The 19,158-nt window shown below is 50.0% G+C and overlaps 1 protein-coding gene across 2 annotated transcripts in view; it reads left to right on the forward strand.

The window, feature by feature from the left end:
• LOC122363406 (protein O-mannosyl-transferase Tmtc3-like) overlaps window positions 1-19,158 on the forward strand; it is an 87,408-nt gene that overhangs the window by 67,092 nt on the left and 1,158 nt on the right. Inside the window, exons 7-17 of one of the 2 annotated variants that reach the window (XM_043332649.1) lie at window positions 3,315-3,430; window positions 5,072-5,244; window positions 5,475-5,727; window positions 7,617-7,765; window positions 11,613-11,834; window positions 15,442-15,535; window positions 16,301-16,591; window positions 16,880-17,161; window positions 17,698-17,892; window positions 18,212-18,461; window positions 18,699-19,158. The exon at window positions 18,699-19,158 is cut by the window's right edge and continues 1,158 nt beyond it. In XM_043332649.1, coding sequence (XP_043188584.1) covers window positions 3,315-3,430; window positions 5,072-5,244; window positions 5,475-5,727; window positions 7,617-7,765; window positions 11,613-11,834; window positions 15,442-15,535; window positions 16,301-16,591; window positions 16,880-17,161; window positions 17,698-17,892; window positions 18,212-18,436 — 2,000 coding nt within the window. In that variant the 3' untranslated portion in view covers window positions 18,437-18,461; window positions 18,699-19,158. The remainder of the gene's footprint in view (window positions 1-3,314; window positions 3,431-5,071; window positions 5,245-5,474; window positions 5,728-7,616; window positions 7,766-11,612; window positions 11,835-15,441; window positions 15,536-16,300; window positions 16,592-16,879; window positions 17,162-17,697; window positions 17,893-18,211; window positions 18,462-18,698) is intronic. The other variant, XM_043332638.1, reaches the window with a different exon arrangement.

The following is a 19,158-nucleotide window of genomic DNA, read 5'->3' on the forward strand; positions in this document are numbered from 1 at the left end:
CTACAGCGAGCTGTGCGGGGGTCCCCACGGTGTGTCAGGAAATGACACCCGGGCAGTGTGTGGCCATGACGCCGAGGGAAATTGTATCCACTCATGGGATCATGGTGTCATCGAATGGGCCTCAGGGGAGCACTTGCCAGCTTGTATAGCATAACAGTAGACGGCTGTAATGCATTGCAGGGCCGTGCCGATGTTATGATATGGCGTGCACCGTTTGCTCCGCCAACACAAGCTTTTCATTGTTTATTGAGTGCGGTACCCGGTTAATGTGAAGCATAACTCATTCAGGATATTATGAAGCACGTGTCATATCGCTAGTGCATATGGCGACGATATATGGACGTTATTTTGGAGACTGTCACCAGCACCGGCCATTCTGCAGTAGCAAATGAAGATCTCCCTTTCCGCGGTGGTGATTTCGGTCCTCACCAAATGCCCCTGTTAATTTGAGCACGCTACACTGAACCCGTAAACCGCCAAGCTCGTCGTTCCGCTCCTGCGCCGTCCCAGTCCGTCCAAATGACCCAATTTCAGCGGCTGGCCGGACTGAGCCCATCTCGGCGGCCATTCGTCAAATTTGCGTGTCGACACGTCGGTGTGACAGTGTGCGGGTTAATTCCGTGTTAATACACCGCTGCTGTCATTAATCAGAGGATTTAGACGACTTCGTAGCCAGCGGCGACGGCTGTTCGAGAGCGCGCTCTGTCCGAATCGACGGATGATGCCTGGAGCTCGATGAAGACGGGTATTGGCTCGGGGAAACGAAGCAGGTTTGGAGTCGTTGAGGTCGTAATTGGATTCAGGCAATACAGATAGTCGATGGTAAGGAAATTTAGAAAACTCATTGTCCAGTTTTGGATGCTCCATTTTTTTCTGCAAATTAGGAAATGAATAACCACATTTCTTAGCAGCAAGTCCGATCTAAGTTTGGATTTACTATGGCCATTTGTTCAGTCAAACAGTAAAGCTATGACTGTGCCATCGCCTTACATTCTTGACAAATTTGAAATGGTCTGATTTGCTTTTAAGTGCCCAGGCTTTGATTGGTCTCGCCCTGTTGAGACAAATTTGTTCGGAGAAAAATTAGAATCAACGGCGCAGTAACGTACGATTCTCCAGATCAAGCCACTATCAAAACGATTCCGTGATTTATGTTCCAATCATTCACCGTTCATGCTGCATTTACTGCGATATTAAACTGCGAAGATCTTGAGCTACGGCCAGCGGACTTCGTGACAGTATTAGACGAAATAACTTAAGAAAAGCCCTTGGTCCGGTGTGGAGTGGATACCAGTGGACCGTTCTGGGGATATTGAACTCGACACGGTCAGCGCTGGAGCGCAGAGACGGGTCGGAGGCGGCTGAGACCGGACAGAGGCGGCGGCTGCTCTTAGCGGCCTTTATTTGCAGAGCCGACTACTGTCCGCGCCGTTCTGAGAAGCATCGATTGCTGGCCGGTCATCCGTCGGGACTCGGAGTTGATAGGGGCTGAGTGCGGGCTCGAGCGTCCGCAGCGCGTGCAGGGGCTGGCCCCCGGCCAGCGTCCACTGGTGGTGGTCGGGACTGGAAGCGAACCAACATGACAGTAGGCGAGTGGGGTACTTAACGGGTTCCTGCATCTGACACTAGGGATAAACATTCGTACTATTTTTTCGTGAATGAATAATCTGCAAGAACAGTACCTAGTGTTATTTACTTCCTGCAAGTTTCGTGGAACAAAGTTTTGACATCAAAGTTACAAAGCTTCCACAGCCATTATTTGATCAAAATTGTGTCACTTAAATACAAGTAACATGTATACCGCCTTGAATCACCTCATTTTCGAGACCGGGTACGGCCAACTTTCCGACCATTGTGGCCCATCGGCGCGCTGATAACCGTGACTGTGTGTCGTGTCCGCGGGCACTATCTCACCAGGTGCCACCGCCGCGTCCGCCGCTCGGCCCGCTCCGCCCCAGTCCGACCCGACGTGCCCCTCTCCCTGGGGAGGTCTCCACCTGTCTCGCCCCGTGCCGCCCTGCCCCGTGCCGTGCCGCCCTGCCCCGCCCCGTGCCGCCCTGCCGTGTCTGCACGACATTATTCTCTCACTGCGTGTTCGAATAATGTGTGTTCGCTCAACCCCGTCGGGGATGTGTTCTTACGGAGATAGAAGATGGAAAGGCTTAGTATGGAACGGAAATCAGAGACGATAGATCTCTGACGAGAGACAAGTGACCAGAGGCCAGAGGTCAGAGTTTAGAGAGATACTAGCCGTTTTCACGACGGGCTATCCGGTGTGTGCACCTAAGTTGACGAAATCTGCACCTAATCTCTTTTACAGCAAATATCTTTACTTTATGAATTTATTTCAGTGTACCTAACGAAGGCAACTGTCATACCAATCGCCAAATAACCCAAAAGTCTGCCAGAAAACAAGAAAAAGAAGGTAGTAAAGGACAAATGAAAGATCAAAGAAAATATGTTAAGTAAACTTAAACGCAAAAAGAAACGAAAAAATGCATCGATCCAAACGTCATCAACATGTTGTATAGACACGCCAGATCAGCCCTAGCCCAAAACACACGAAGACATTTATTTTACCATCCCACAAAAACCGCTTTTACAGCTGAGCGACATCGATCGTGTCAGAGATCAATCGTGAGATCGTGAGATCAATCAACAGCCCGGCGGGCCGTGCTCTACAGTCGAGGTCCATCGCCAGCCCTCGGTCCGGCCGGGCGCGGCGCGGCTGTTCAGTGTTCACCGATCGCTCTGCCGTTCGCCGGGCGCGGTGACAGCTTCTTTTCACGGCCGATCGAGCGACGCGATTGGCCGATTGTCGTCGCCGCGGCGGACCAATGATTTGTGAAGCGGCTGGACAACTGTCGCTCGGCCTCGGGTGACGTCATACTCGGCGGTGGTGTGAGGAATGGAGGGGGACGGGTCTTTGGGTTGTGCGAATGGATTTTTATTTATTTTGTATTTTGATAGAATGTCTGGTGTCTGGATGCATCATTTTTCATCATTGTCTTAGCTGCTTTGGTGTGACGTTGTATGTTGTCTGAGCTTGGACCGGGGTATAGGTCACGCCACTGTTGGTTGTGACCGTTGTGACAGCTTGTGACAGTGTGACGTTGTGACGATCTCTGTTTCAGTTTGGACTGGGTGAGCGTCACGCTACTTTGTTTTACGATGTGACGTGTGACTTTGTGGCAGTGTGACGATCGGACGACCTCTGTTTCAGACTGAAACATCCCGCCATTACTGGATGACTCTCTTCTGTGTAACTCGTAGTGATGTGGCGATATCTCGACGTCTGTCTGTCTCTTTTTCAGACTGGAGCTGGGTGGGCGTCACTCTTCTCTGCGTCACAGCGGCAATGCTCTGTAAGGAACAGGGCATCACGGCCATCGGCGTCTGCGCCGTCTACGAGGTGTTCGTCATCAGAAAGGTAAGTCAAATCTACATCGGTCTGGTGGTCACTTTCCACAAATAAGTGGGAACTTGCGGGTCACAATCTAAGTGATAACACATTGCTCCAATTTTCAGCATCTAAAATGTCTATCGAGCATGCCGTTAAAATTAAAAAAGTAAAAAATGAAGAAGAGTTACGCTGTGGGCATCATGATGTTTTAGCTTCTCCGTTCAATGTAAATTTCATACGTTCAAGTGCTACCGATGCGGAATGTGAATGTGTGCTGCACCCCACTTCAAACGGAATCCGTTTCTCTGATGAGCAGCCCGCGGGACGGTTGGGGAACGGCGGAGGTCGATGATTGCCACTCGACAGTCGGCTCATGCCGCCCGGCCGATCGGCTCTAACAGACTTCACACGTGGCGCACCAACTCGACTGCAACTCAATCGCGAATCCATCGGAATTTTAATGTCGCCCGGCTCCGTCGAAAAGGACCACTCGGCGGAGCGCTCATTAAAACTTGGCCGGATTCTAGGATGACAAATCTTCGGGAATCTCACCTCCATTTGTCTTCACAAACGCTGCAGGAGACGACTTCGGAATTGTGCCAGCGCTCTTTATAACCGTTCAGATGACGGACAGTGGTCTGATTAGACCACTTCATCCCCAGGCTGTCCGGCACTCGTGGCGGCCAGCGGCGGCTTTGAATCTCACTGATCAGGCTTTGAATCTCACTGAACCAGGCTGTGATACACACTGAACCAGGCTGTGATACACACTGGATCAGACTCTGAATCATACTGAATCTGGTTCTCAATCACACTGGATCAGTCACAGAATCACACTGAATTACCGGTCTCAAATGTGAACCACTGAGACCCTACGAGCTGTGACTGACATCACAGAATCATCACCGATAACATTCTGAAATTGCCGAAACCTGCTGAGACGTGATAGCTAACGATACATCTACATTGACAACGTAACTTGCCAAGCACTCTCGTCTTAACTCATACTATCTAGTATCTTTCAGAAAATCGAAGTAACTGAGCATCATTCGATTTTTCTGTGATTAGTTCTTCCATCACTATTGGCCGTTCGTGACGATTTTCCCGGAACCAGAGTACGCCAGTGCCACATTTCATACCGTGAAAGCCCGCTCTGGCCCGACATTTAGTAATTAATTGCGGTTTGTTTTGATGTGGCGAGTCGAGGGGGCCGGTTCCGCCCCGCCAGTGGCGGCTCGTCAGTCGCGCACGAGCTGTCAAAGCTGTCAGCGCGGAGCCGCGGCAGCCATACAGCTCTCGGGAGCCAGCCGACCGCGCGAACATTCAGTCGGATTGGGGGTCTCGGAACAGTGGCGGCCGTCGATACCCGACACTCAATGTGTAGAACGAGGCTTAGTGTGCCCACACAGTCCGTCCCACTCACTGTCTTCAACTGGGTCTGGTTGATCCCACCAACCACAGACTGTCAGGAGTCTTCTTTGTACAGCGCTGCTGCAGGGAGACTTGCACCTCATGTGATTCACTAACGCGATTCCGCATACCAACTTGTTTAGTTTTTTATTTGTCACAATTGCATGAACTCATATTCTCTAAATTCTAATGGCATTCAGTTTCCCGACAAGTCACCTCAGTTTCTACCACTTTCTCAGTTTCTGTTCTCGTCTGCAGTTGCGGCTGGCCGGTCTGCCGTACCTGCTGCGCTCGCTGGTCAGCGGGAAGGTGCCGCCTCCCGACTGGCTGAGGGCCGCCTCCTCCCGGCTGCTGGTGCTCGCCGCCAGCGCCCTCTGTCTGCTGGTGGCCAGGGTCAAGGTCATGGGCGCCCAGCTGCCGGCTTTTACCAGGTCAGTTGCGAGGTCACGGTATAAAGTTTACTTCGTACTGTGTGTATCCTTAAAAACATGCATGCTATGACAGACGAAACGCTTTACTGCTGGCGAGGACGTCCACACTTGCAGTTTACGGAGAATTGCTAGCACATACCCAGCTAGTAAGCAATCTTTTCAACATTTTGAAATGATCATGCCGTGAACAAACCGTGTTGACATGCAGTGTCTCCGTTCTCGGGTCCCAGATTTGACAATCCAGCGGCGGCGGCTGTCACACCGACCCGCCAGCTCACCTACACATACCTGGCGGCCGTGAACACCGGCCTGCTGCTGGCCCCGGATCAGCTCTGCTGCGACTGGACCATGGGCACCGTGCCGCTAGTGACATCTATCGGCGACCCGCGCAACCTCAGTCCGCTGCTGGTGCTGGCAGGGGTGGGCCGCCTGCTCTGGCGGGCGCTATCCGCTGCAGACAGGCTCTCAGACGCAATAATCATGGTAAGTCTGGTATTTTTTTGTTGTTGTTGCTTAATTTGTTATTGATTTACTTGTGATAAAGTCTTTTACGCTAGCCTATACCGCTACAGTCATAAACATGGCAATCATTTGTAATGACCATGATTTGTCGGTAGATGTTAGGGGAGAGTGGGGAAAGATGCCCAGGGTTTTGCTATGTCATATATTATTCGAAAATGACGATCGGAAAGCAAAAACTTTGAGTTTCAACGGAAGCCGACATCGTTTTTCTCCAAAATATCACACTTTCGTGCCTGAAATATGATAACTTTTTTTGCTATTAAGCATTTTCCTGAATAAGTGAAAGGGGGCATCTTACCCGACAGGGAGGGAAAGACGCCCCCTGGCGTTGGGGAAGATGCCCCCTGCACTATAAGTGACATAAATGGGCACGTGAATCGCCTGAACGAATCAGTAGTCCCTTCGAGCCTGCAGTAGACACCAGACGTCATCGTAAGGGCCCTCAAAAGTAGTCGTAAGGGGCTTCAGAGGTCATCGTTAGGGCCATCATAGTCCAGCGTGGCCAAACAAGCCTCCGTGGTGGCGTTCAGAGACCACTGTGGGACCCTTATAGGTCTCCATGATGCTTGAGGGCCCTCGAGCCCATCGTGGGGACCTCAGATGCCAGCGCGGCCCGTGGAGCCAACGTGGGAGCCCTCAAAGGATGTCGTGAGGGTCCCTGGAGCCAATAATGGGGCCCACAGAGGCCGTCGTGAGGGCTTTCAGAGTCAGATGCCGCCCAAAAAGTCGCTTTGTGGGCCGAGAGACCGGCATGGGGAGCACCCAACCGTACTGGACTCCGAATAGTCCCAGATCGGCTTTTGTCTCTCATCACAAGTATGTAATAAATGATTTGACGGGCTGCTTGAAGGACAGCCTACGGATTTAGGGGGGCGTCTTTCCCCATCAGGACAGGGGGCATCTTACCTCAAAGTACCGAAGTAACATTAAATCAGTACAATTTGTTAGCCATAAAACTACACCCTGAAACAAACTGTTTGGGGCAAAGTACATGCATGTTAATGTATCACGACTATAGCAAGGGACGCAAAAATTATCTACCTTCTTTGATATTTACAATGTTTTGACACCAAAATATTTTTTGAAAGCAGCAAATAAAAAACATGCAATCACCAGCCAGCCGTTGCCCAATTGAGCTTCGCAAATTTTTGTGCAGTTTACAAGGCAGGCTTCCGCCTTACGCTAAGAACATTAATTTCCAGGTTCGATTCTTTGTTTCGCCGCTAGAGGGGGTGGGGCGTCTTTCCCACCCTGGGCATCTTACCCCACTCTCCCCTATGTCGATTGCAGTTGGTTATCATGTAAAAATCATATGCACATGTTTCAAATTCTTATCATGCATCTATCGTGACCATAGGACTACACTATTACTTAGATTTTCATTTTTCTGAAAATGCGGTGTTCATCCCTACCTGCCGATTTTTCGGTGGCGCTCTCAGCGCTGGCCGACCCGATCAGAGATCACCGTTTTCCGGACGTGCTGCGGCCGCGCCATGGGGCTCCATCTGCGTCAATGTCCAATCGGTGTCGCCATTTCAGAGAGTTACCGGCGACCACGCTCTCACCGCCCCCTCCTCCCTCTCCCCGCCGCGACCACAGCCGCCTCTCCATCAGCCGCGCTCCTCCCTCTCTCCCAGCGGAGGAACACTGAGAACGCAGGACACCAATCATCTTTGTAACATTTCTTAGCGTATCATCTTCCCCCCCCCCTCCATCCACTGCATATATACCCTGATAAAGCTCAATATTTCCCCCAAAATCCACGCACGCAATAACAACCTAAACACTCATTAAAGCCCACCCGCTCTACCGGTGCACCGGCGGCTGAGTTCGCCGCCTTCTTCTCACAGAGCCTGGCGCTACTGGTGCTACCGTACCTGCCAGCCAGCAACCTGTTCTTCCCCGTCGGCTTCGTGGTGGCCGAGAGGGTGCTGTACATGCCGTCCATGGGCCTCTGCCTGCTGGTGGCTGCCGGATTCTGCGCACTGCTGCGTTACGGGTTAGTGCTGAGAACTGGAGACTTCTGATGGAGCCGTAAAGTGGGATACAGATACCAAATGGCTGCAATGATTCCTAGTCTTAAAAGTTAAAGCGTAACTTTGTGAGCTTTGAAATAAATCAGGCATATCTAACAAAGAGCACGCAGCTTGGAAACTGCTGAAAATTGAGCCGGTTAGATTACGGAGAAATTAAAAGAAACTTTACCATGACAGTTGGTGCTAAATTAACCTTTAAATTAAGCCATTCTGTTTCCGCCAACACATGCAGAAACTTGGCGCCGATAAGCGGTGCCCTCTTCCGGCTAGCGCGTTTCTGTTGGAATGAGTTGTATTCGGGCGGAGACGGTCTTCGGGCGGCCTGAGCACGACGCGGCCGCCGCCGCCGGCTCTCATAGTTTTAAGTGACGCCGCTGCAGGGGGCCCCTGGGAAATCTTGGCCGCCGTCGCGACAGCAGTCATGTCGCGAGCGGATACGAATGCCATGAAGCGGCCCTATATCGCCGGCCTCCGAGCCCATACAGTGGCCGGCGAACGGCCGCCAGCCGGCGCCTTCTCATTACTTATTAATCCGCTGGATGCAAACGACTCAGGAGTAAAAGCACACTAGGACACCGAAATGGCCAATGTGTCTCATTGATTGTCCCCTATGCATAGTTTACGACCGTGAAAATTTATTGCTGCTGAATTGAGCAGACATTCATAAAACGCCAAGAAAATCAACTAGCGCTCATATGCAGCTTAATGTCTTCTGTTGATAAAACCTAAACGACTGGCTCGAACGATTTCCGCGATTGGCTATAATCGTGTTGTTGGAGTGGCTGTAAAACCCGTTAGGGCTATAGTCGTCTGTCAACAAGTCATTGTCCACTCAGTCCCGGTCGCCAGCACCCCGTTATTCGTCACCACGGGCAGAGCCAGCCACCTTTATGAGCGAGCTCGGAACGGTGACAGAGCACACACCATCCGTAGCGGCCGGCTCTCATATGACGCCGGCGCCCCACGTGCCCATTAACTCTAACGAGACGGTATTTACATTGACATTTCATCCGGAGATGAGCAGGGCCCGGCCGGGTCCGGAGCGGCAGCGCGCAACCGGCCCATTTCCGCTGCGACAGCGCGCTGGCGGGGATATGGCAGCGCCCAGTTATCCGCCATTCATTCATTTATTATTTCATTCGTTCGTCAGTTCATTCGTTGTTGGCTCTCAAAGGTGCTGTTATTTGTAAGCAAGCTAACGAGCGTGCTGAGACATGCAAATCCATACAGGCTTATTAACCCGCGACCTGGTGGGGGGAGCTATTTTTTGCCCCCCCCCCTCCAGACTTTTCGATATATCTCCAGAACCGCTGCACGCCGATCGTCACCAAACTTTCAGTACCCTCCCGGGCATCAATTTTACACATTGTGACCAAAAAGAAATTTCAAAAGGCTATGATAGGTTGGCCGCAAATGACGTCAGAGTGACGTCATGTTCTGCCGTTTTCGACCCCAAAAAAAGGTTGCGCGGGAAGAGCTGTCAGGCCTATAGCGTTGAAGATATAAGAGAAAAAACGTTTACGACATAAAAGATGTAAAATTACCAGGGCTGCAAAATGGCTATATCGAAATTTTGATTCTTTTAATTTTGACCCCCAAAAATCAAAAAATATTTTTTTTGAATATAATTGCCAAAAAATCCAAAAAGTTTTTCGACTTTCGAAAAAACCGGAATAAATGTGATAGCCCCCACCGATAGCCCTTCCGCAGTAACAACCTATTTTTATTTGGGGCAATTCGGTCATATCTGATCATTTCATGTCCACACAACCTATAAAACGGAGCTATTATATACCGGGTGTATCGGTATTACGTAGCCGGGAAGTCATATGCCAGCGATGGTTGGCTATCATCTACGACGCCAATGGATTTCCAGAGGCCCTAAGCGGTCACGACAGGCTTTGATGGAGCTGGAGTTTCCGTAAGGTTCTGAAAGACCCCGATCAATGGGTATCGACCCGGGGACGTACTGCGTGACCCAAAACGCATCATTTGAAATCACGGTCCGAAGGAACGGACCAGTGAGCAGGAACAGTAGAACCGGTGATAACTGCTCCGATCTTCGGCCGGGTCTGTATTCACTTTGCGATCTCAGTGGGTCTGGACTGCGGCCTACGGTCTGGACAGCAGCTAACTCTATTGTCAAGTCCTCGGTCCGTGGAGATCTGCTTTTGTATCTGTAGTGGTCGGTCTGCGGTCCGTGATGGTCTGTCCCGTGGTCCTGTTCTGTGGTCCATCCCACGGTCTGTTGTTGGCCATTCTTCGGTCCGTGATGGTCTGACCCGTCCTGTCCTGTCTGTGGTCCGATAGCGGTCTGCAGTGGTCCAGTCGTCCAGGATGCGGTCCGTGATGGTCTGACGCGTGGTCCAGTCCGCGGACCGATCCGATTGTGGTCTGCCCTCAGTTGTGGTAGCCAGCCGCGGATACATATACTACTACAGCGGTCGTTCGGGCCGCCAACGAGCGCCGCTCGGCGGATGACCGGGCCGATGGAGGGTCGGATCGCTGTTTGGTCGGACTGCGTCGACCACCGACCGCCGTCGAACGATTCGCCTCGCTGCCAGCCATTTGGCTGTTGAAAATCGCCATAATTTACGCCGACTCGTCGCACGTACATGCTGCCGTTATGGATGTCCGCCGCTCTGTTGTAGCGACCATTGATTTCGCAATAAAGACTTCCGTGCTTAGCATAGTTTGCCCATTAGTCCGACGGTTGGCCACCCCGCCGGTCGGGGACGTTAATTATTACTGAGTTTTATGCGGTCGGGCCTGTCCAACAGTCGACTGGTGAGAACAGTGAATGGCGGCTCTGTGATATCTAACAGCATGCCACTTGTCTTTAATGACTGGTTAGAAGCGATGGGACGCAGATGATTCCAAGAAGTTTGCAATCGAAGCTGCGTTGGCTATTGATTGAGTTGTAAAATTTACATGTTTGTGGCATTGTTATGCTTAGTTATTGAATTAGCCAAGCTAGTGCGCTGATCTACATGAGCTAACCTAAGATTAGTCCAATACGTGCTAGTAAAAGTGATGCGTTGCTACGGCAGGGAGCAGCCACGAAGAAGTCTTTGGCTTCGGAAAACTTTATCTTCAAGTGCATTTGATAGCCAAGCAATGTGTTCGCCAACTGTGTTTCTTTTATGTCAGCTATGACAATGTTTTGCCGTTTAGCATGTATCCGGTAGCGGGTAGAGCGATGTTTTTATGGGACACACTTTTTCACGGCGTTGCACAGTCACTCAACTGGTCGCTGTTGAACGGTTTGTTGACTCAATGGTCGTACGAAGGCAACTCGTCTGACATAATGCCCGCTGTAACTGTCAGTGTCGGCTCTCTTCGGAGCTTTGTCGACCCACGCTCCCGCTGCAAAGGGACTCCACAATCATAAAAGATTATTTCACTTTAAAAACGAAAGCAACGAGCGAGAAAGGATGCTCCGTTGAAATTATATAAATAACAAACTCTAGCCATAAACATGGAGATTGATTTAGGTGTACTATTTTAGCGACGATACATAATGCTCTTCATTATTGACGAAGAGCATTTAAGCAAGAATAAATATTCTTACTGCAGCATTCTGAAGAAAAATATTGCCTGGCATGAGACACTGACAGGATCCTTAATTGTCGGTATTTACACTAAATGATCTATCATCATAGCCGCGCAAAATTAGGATTATGGCCATACTAAAATAATGAGTCATAATGATGATCAAAATCAGCATAATTACGACCACAGCCATAAGCATGACCATGCATTACCAGCCTTAGCCCATGAAAGCTGACCGGGCCGTTCTCTATTCGACAGCCGGTGTCGCAGCGTTCTGTACGCCGCGCTGGCCGTCCTGCTACTGACGCACGGCCTGAAGACGTACCGTCGAAACCACGACTGGAGGGACGAGTACTCCATCTTTACCGCAGGCCTGCGCGTCAACAGAAACAACGCCAAGCTGTACAACAACGTCGGCCACGCGCTCGAAGGCCAGCGACAGTTCGAGAGGGCGCTCAAATTCTTCCAGCAGGCCGTCAAGTAAGTTGAGAAGTCGGAGTTAGCGAGGGCTTATGTCTTTTGCTGTCCCCTTGAAGGGGTGTCATTAGCGTCAGTCTTCTGCTGTCACAAGAAAGCGCATGACGCAAAGCCCGCAGAGATGCAATTAACTGTGCGGTACAGTATAACCTCAGGCGCATTCGGTGCTGCCATCTAGGGACAATGCTGTAATCTCTGCGGCACAGTATACCTCCAGGCGCCCACACTGCTGCCACCTAGGGACAAAGCTGAACTCTCTGCGGCACAGTATACCTTCAGGCGTTCGCGGTGCTGCCATCTAGGGACAAGGCTGATGGTATCTCTGCGGCACAGTATACCATCAGGCGCCCACACTGCTGCCACCTAGGGACAAAATTGTTATATCTGCGGCACAGTTTACCTTCAGGCGCCCACACTGCTGCTGCCATCTAGGGACGAAGCTGTAGTCTTTGCGGAACAGTATAATTAGCGTCAGACTCAGACCCTATTTTGCTGCATTCAGTAAGGACAGTAACAGGTCCCTGCGGTGCAGTATAACTTCAGGCGCCTACGGACTTCCTCGTAGGGGCCACAACACTAACCTACCCTCGCCGCTAGCGTTTATCGCCACTGCTGGCTCTCTAAAAATAGATTAATTACCAGGAGGTCGCTGCTGCTCGCTACCATGCGTTTGATTTATTTGCAGGCACTTGCTACCGACAGAAAAATCGATAACAATGAATACTGGATTTACTTGAATGTTCGTCATTTGATAAAACACCACTGCAAATTGGAATGATAAGCTCGTCATTCGTTTTACACATAATACTCCGTCAGTAACTGGGTTTGTGCCTGTGGATGATTGTGAAATAAACTTAACTAAACTAAACTAAACTAAACTAAACACTTACATGTCAAGATTGTCATAATCGGACCAGTGATGAGCGGTTTAATCTCTGCACACCGGCAGACAATCATGGGTGAAGGTTGAAAGCTGACCGTGGTCGCACGACCACATACATAGTCCCGCTCACGAACTTCAGGACGCATGTTTGCCGACACCACCATTGTCTACAGGCCGTCTTTTTTTCTGGAGGGAATGTGGAGATCCAAACGGTCTCTGACCGGATTCTTAGCACCAATGTAATGCTGGAAAGGAGATGGTGCTCTTTTTCGTTATCTCTCGGTGCATATGAAAAAGGTTTATTTCTCGCTGGAGGTATTGTGGAATGTCTTTGGCGTGTGTCTCTGTCCGTCGATCAGCTCTTCATTACACAGAGTCGACAGGGGGTGGCTCTGACCGCTGTGCCGACACTGACCACCACTGGCGCCGTGCCGTAAGGGCCATTCGCCGCCGCTGGTGTGGCGAATCCCGACCATCGTGGCACAGGCTGATTGGGGCGATATATCACGGCGGCGATCTCTTGTCAGCGCGGTGACCGCGGCCGCGTCCCGGCTCCCCTCCTATTGGCCCTTAATGTCACCCGCCGCCAGCGTAAGTTGGACACATGCGGCGCGTGCTGACCCGAAAACCAAACGAAATTGGCCATCGGCCCCAGCGGGATCGGATTCGAACTTAGAGACAAACAATGGCTCGTGTAGATGGGATTCGAGGATCAATGTACCAATAAACTAAACATCTAAGTGACAACTCAATGGGAAGAAAACAGTTGAATTACAAAATCTTCTCCCTCGTGCATTTATACGGCATTGAATAATTTGCTAATGATAAAGTGGTACTATGTTGTTATAAATGAATTATTTTATGATAAAATGGCAATAAATCAGCATGCGAAAACAATGTAAGCGCTTATGTAGCAGCAGTAGGTACAACAATGTGTAGCTACGAAACTTGCCAGATATGCTGACTCGCCGTCTTTAAGAACCCGCTGTTCATTAAAACAAATTTGTTTACTGGTCATTTTTAACCCTCGCCCGCACATGCCATTTTCCCATCCTAGAACGCACATGGGGGGGGGGGGGTGGTTGCCACCCCCCCCGCGCCATTTCGTTCCTGTCGGAGATAGAGCTTAGCGGTAAAGACCAAAAAGATTCTTTGGGAAGAGACGAATCCAATGATACCCAGTTTTACCTTCTCAGGTCAGTCATTGACCTTCCAGGTCAGGTCAAACTAAAAAATGTTGCTGTTTTGGGTCACCGTTGGATATCAAGTGCGCTGCTTATCATATACCGATGACGATGCTGTTTTCTGGTGCCAAGCCAGCTAGAACCTCTTTCTCACACTACCCGACCAGGTTTTTGCTGCTGAGGTCATTTCAGGTCAAGTTAGGTCAAGGTCAATTATATGTGTTTGTATGTCTGTGTGTGTCTGTGTGTATACTGATGTGTGCACCGATTGTTTATGTGTCCATATTACATGAAATCATGATCTGAGAAGCTTTTACCAAAAATGCAGTCAAAAAAATTCACAAAAAGTAAATTCTGCTTGCCTAAAACGCAATTATCTTAGATGACCTAGGTTGACCTTGACCTTGACCTTGACATCTGTACATCGTCGAACAACATGTTCCATGATGGTTGGGAGGTAAGACTGGTAAAAAAGGCCGAAATCAAGGTGTCAAAAGCTTACAAGGCCCATAGCCAACGCAAGATGTCGAGAATTGGCATTTGGGTCATGACATGACCTGAAAAACAAGGTCATATCTCCGAAACCAAAGGTCACAGAAACTTGAAATTTTCAGTGGACATCAAGAAAGGATAGAGGAGCAGCTATACGAAAAATCAGCCTTCTAGCTCTAAAAATGTTGAGTGCAGAGCAGAAAGACTACCTGGGGGGGTGGCAACCACCCCCCCCATGTGCGGGCGAGGGTTAAACATATCATCAGGATAGCTTATTTCTGTGACAAGGGTGGGCCACAGTCTCTTGAGCTAGCTATATCCAGTCCAGCGCCTCCAGATGCGGTAAACTGCTCCAGTCCGGTGCCTCCAGACGTGGCAGAGTTGGCGCGCCGGCGCCAGTCCCAGCAGACTGGAAGTGCCGGGCGGCCGGGACATTTTCCACTCGGCGCCAACTTTGCCGGCTGTCTGTCGCCGGAACCAGCGGCGCCGACAAACTTTGACAAGCCTGCCATTTGGCAGATACGCTTTTAAAAACAGCATGAATATTTTAGCGTGAGATCAGAGCCGGCGGCGCGCCACCACTAAGATGCCGCCAAGGTGGCGCCGAAATGGCGCCAAGAGCTTTGGAAGCTCGCGCTCCCCCGGGACACCCCGTTATGTGTCTCCTGTTTCCTCGCAACGTCGCAGGCCACCATGTTGTTGTTGTTTTTTTTTTTGTAAACGCCTGCGCCAAGGGTGTATCACCGGAGATGCGATGGCGAGGTATTTTCGGCTTAGGTGTGATGTCAAGCCTAAGGGAGACTAGCCTAAGGGAGATGGAATGTTAAAAGGTGATACTAAGAAGGATGTCTGAAAAAGTGATGTGGTCATGTAATGCACTGAATGGAATGATTGCACTGAATGGAATGAATGGATTGAAATTCTAGAGTCAACCAACGTGCTTTCTTCGCAGTCTTTCTATTCCACCTCGATTTCCCGAACGAAGCACTGTGCGACGCTTCGGCACTTCATTGTTCATAGGGGGAACTTACGGTGTTGTTTTATGTTCCAGGGTACAAGGCGACGACATAGGTGCTTACATCAACGTGGGCCGCACTTACAACAGCCTCCAAATGTACACCGAAGCTGAGGAGGCGTACATGAAGGTCAGACATGAATCGGCAATCGCAGCATATACACTTGCATGTGTTGTACATTACATACATTCACAGTACGTCTCTTCAGCATGTTGTCGTACTTTAGTGCCTTTCCAACCATCATATAGACTCCTTAACGACTAACGTGATAAATTAGCCTCTTCCACACACAAAATGTAAATGTTGTCTTTGAAGGTTAACGTCCCGAAAAGTAAGCATGATTTCCAGCTACCGAGTGTGGAAGGACTTACTCGTAAATAGTAACATTTTATAGCATGCATTTTGCGTTTTTCATGTCTCTGTCGCTTTCACGGCACGACTACGGACGCCATAGATTATTTCGACATTTTAGCTGCTCTGCTGGCTAGCTGAATGACTAAGCTGGCCGATCCGGCTGGACTGACTGTCGGTCTGACTGAGTTAGCTCCCTGAGGTGCCAGACAGAGGAGCGGCGGCAGGGAACGTCATGTCGCGTCACAGGTACATTGGATTAACGCTGTCAACGCCGCCTCGGGGATTCTCCTGTCAGCGCTGCCGAGAAATTCAGCAGAGAAACGCTGTTAGACTGAAATGAAATTCGTGTACTATGGTATTAAACATTTTGGAAAGGTCAAATGCTAATCCATAGAAATGGTAAGGACCAAGGGGCTACTTGGCCGTTGTAATACAAAAACATAGTAGCTCGTTTACTCTGGGCCATACATGAAGCAAAAACAATTATACAATTAGAGCTCAGTCGGACGCTCTATTGTTACTGTTTTCTCCGTTTCACAGGCTAAGTCTCTGCTACCGAAGGCCAAATCCGGCGAGACGTACGAGGCGCGCGTGGCGCCCAACCACCTGACCGTGTTCCTGAACCTGGCGAACCTGGTGTCGCGGGACCCGGCGCGACTGGAGGAGGCCGACACCCTCTACCGCCAGGCCATCAGCATGCGGGCCGACTACACGCAGGCCTACATAAACCGTGGCGACGTGCTGGTGCGTCTGAACCGGACCCGGGAGGCGCAGCGCACCTACGAGACGGCGCTCTTTTACGACAACGATAACCCGGACATCTACTATAACGTGAGTAACACAACATTTAACAAAAACACAAACCCGACATCTACTATTACTGAGTAACACAACATTTAACAAAAACACAAACCCGACATCTACTATTCCTTGATGTGAGGACATCTATTTTACTTGAGTACTAAGACAGCCATACAAGAAGTATGACATATCTAACGTGATCAATGGAACGTAAATAACAATACTGATGCATTAGGGCATATTATAGTTATAAAGTAACTGCCAGGCAGGATACCAACTACCCGCAAGAACCCGCTGATCCCTGCTGTCCCATTTCAGCTGGGTATCGTGTACCTGGAGCTAGGTCGTCAGGCGCAGGCGCTGGCCTACCTGGACAAGGCGCTGGAGTTTGAGCCGGACCACCAGCAGGCTCTGCTGAACTCGGCCGCCATAATCCAGGAGTCGGGCGCGGCGCGACTCCGGCCGACGGCGCGGCTGCGGCTCCGGCGGCTGCTGCAGCTCACGCCGGCCGTGGTGGGAGCCGAGAGGGTCCACTTCAACCTGGGCATGCTGGCCATGGACGAGCGCGACCTACCCGCCGCCGAGGCGCACTTCAGGAAGGTAAGGACGACAGAGAGGTGGTGGAATCCACTCTAGGGTGGCTTTGATTGTTGTGGAGAGACGGCAGAGTGTCAGGAGCAGGAAGGCTGCTGGCAATGAAGTAGGGATTTGATCTAACGGAACATTAATGTTCCTTTCCAATTGGAAAGGTGTGCTTATGTCTTATTAAGTCTTGTGAGACGTTCTTTCAGAACGGATGTGGAATGTTTAGACGGATATGGATTCAAAGAATCACTCGGACGTCAGATAGCTAGTGTTCGGGGGATACGCTACAGGCGAGACTTTTATAATCTGAGATCACCTGGGGGAAGGCAATAAACGTTCAAGAGAGGCTCTTCAGACGCGGGAACTTCGACAAAATCAGCTTTCCTTGTGAGATAAGGCTAGACTTCTCAAACCAATGCGACAATCTATCACCCTAGGTCCAGTGAAACGACTCATCTAAGCCAGTAATATCTGTTGCCGTTCAGATGAATATGCAACGTGTTTTTTTAATGTCACTGCTTTTAAAATTCCTCGTGTGTTCTCATTGACAGGCAGTGGAACTGAAGCCCGATTTCCGCAGTGCACTGTTTAACCTGGCGCTCCTACTGAGCGACTCAGGCAGGCCGCTGGAGGCCGCCCCTTTTCTGCACCACCTGGTCCATCATCACCCAGACCACATCAAGGCCTTCATCCTCCTCGGAGACATATACGTCAATAATATGAAGGATCTGGATGAGGCCGAACGGGTATGTGTGACAGATTTTGTTCGCCTTTTCAAAATATTGATTTGTCAGAACAGCTATTTAAGTGTGAGGTCTCGTAAAAAGAGAGCTGAAGTGATGTCTCTGAGGTGCCTGCTATTCGATTAACGTGAGTAAAAATAATGGTTCTTCATTAATTACATAATGTTTTTGACTGCCTGCTTTCAACTTCCACTTTCTGTGCTCTTCCGGGATATTTCCTGGTTCAAAATGCGTTACTTTTTTGCCTTTTCACCGTTCTAAACCTCACATATGGACTCTCAGTGCAGCCACTGACTGACCGTCCCTCCCCCTGTCTCCGCAGTGTTACGAGCACATTCTACGTCTGGACCCTGACCACGTGCAGGGTCTGCACAACCTGTGTGTGGTGTACGTGGAGCGAGCGGAGCTGGCCAGGGCCGAGCAGTGCCTGCTGCGAGCCGTTCACTTAGCCCCACACGAGGAGTACATTCAGAGACACCTGAGAATAGTGCGCTCCCGGAGACAGCCGGCGGCAGTCGCCGGCGCCAGACAGGACGGCGTCTCCTAGCAACGCGACACGCTGAACGGTAGTGGTGCGGCGCGCTGGATTGGCTGCAATATTTTCTTGCTGCTTACACCTTAACTTTAAAAAAGGATAATTTTTAGTTGACTAATTACTGCACTTGTTCATACGCGTTTTGTTACTAAAACTTATTCGTTGCAACAATGGTCACTGTGGCTTTTGAAATGAATAGTTATTAGATAAATGTTGCCGTTTGTTGACAATGGCTTCCCTTCATTGAACATGATTCGTTTTTTCTTTCTTTCAGAAAAACGGCCAGCTATGTGGCATGCCTTGGTGAACAAAATAGAGTTGTGACAGTGTTCATGCCAAGTGTAAAGTGGCATGTCAAGTGGCTGTTCACTTGGAGATGGTACACGGCTGTCCACTAGACAAATACGACGGAGACAAGTTCGCGCGCCTTCTGATCGTTCTAGAACTCCGTTGGTATGGTTAGCCTGCACGGCAACGCTTCGGCAGCTTTACACCAAGCATCATCTCCGAACAGTAACGATTATTTCTTAACCGTCGTGCTGTTGGTATTTTGATCAAATTTCTAGCTCGGAGCTGTTCTCAGGGTGCTGCACTTGGACTTTAGTTTTGCTGGGGAGCTGACGTGCCTTTCTTGCCCTGCTTCTCTCCAGAGATGTACGTTCTCGCTGCAATGTCCGCTGGTGTCATAGTGTGTCAGATCAGATGTGGCATAGTGTCAGTCAAAATAAGACACA

The sequence above is a fragment of the Amphibalanus amphitrite genome, unplaced genomic scaffold (genome assembly GCF_019059575.1).
Source record: "Amphibalanus amphitrite isolate SeventyFive unplaced genomic scaffold, NRLGWU_Aamphi_draft 000026F_arrow, whole genome shotgun sequence".
Taxonomy (NCBI): Eukaryota; Metazoa; Arthropoda; class Thecostraca; order Balanomorpha; family Balanidae; genus Amphibalanus; species Amphibalanus amphitrite.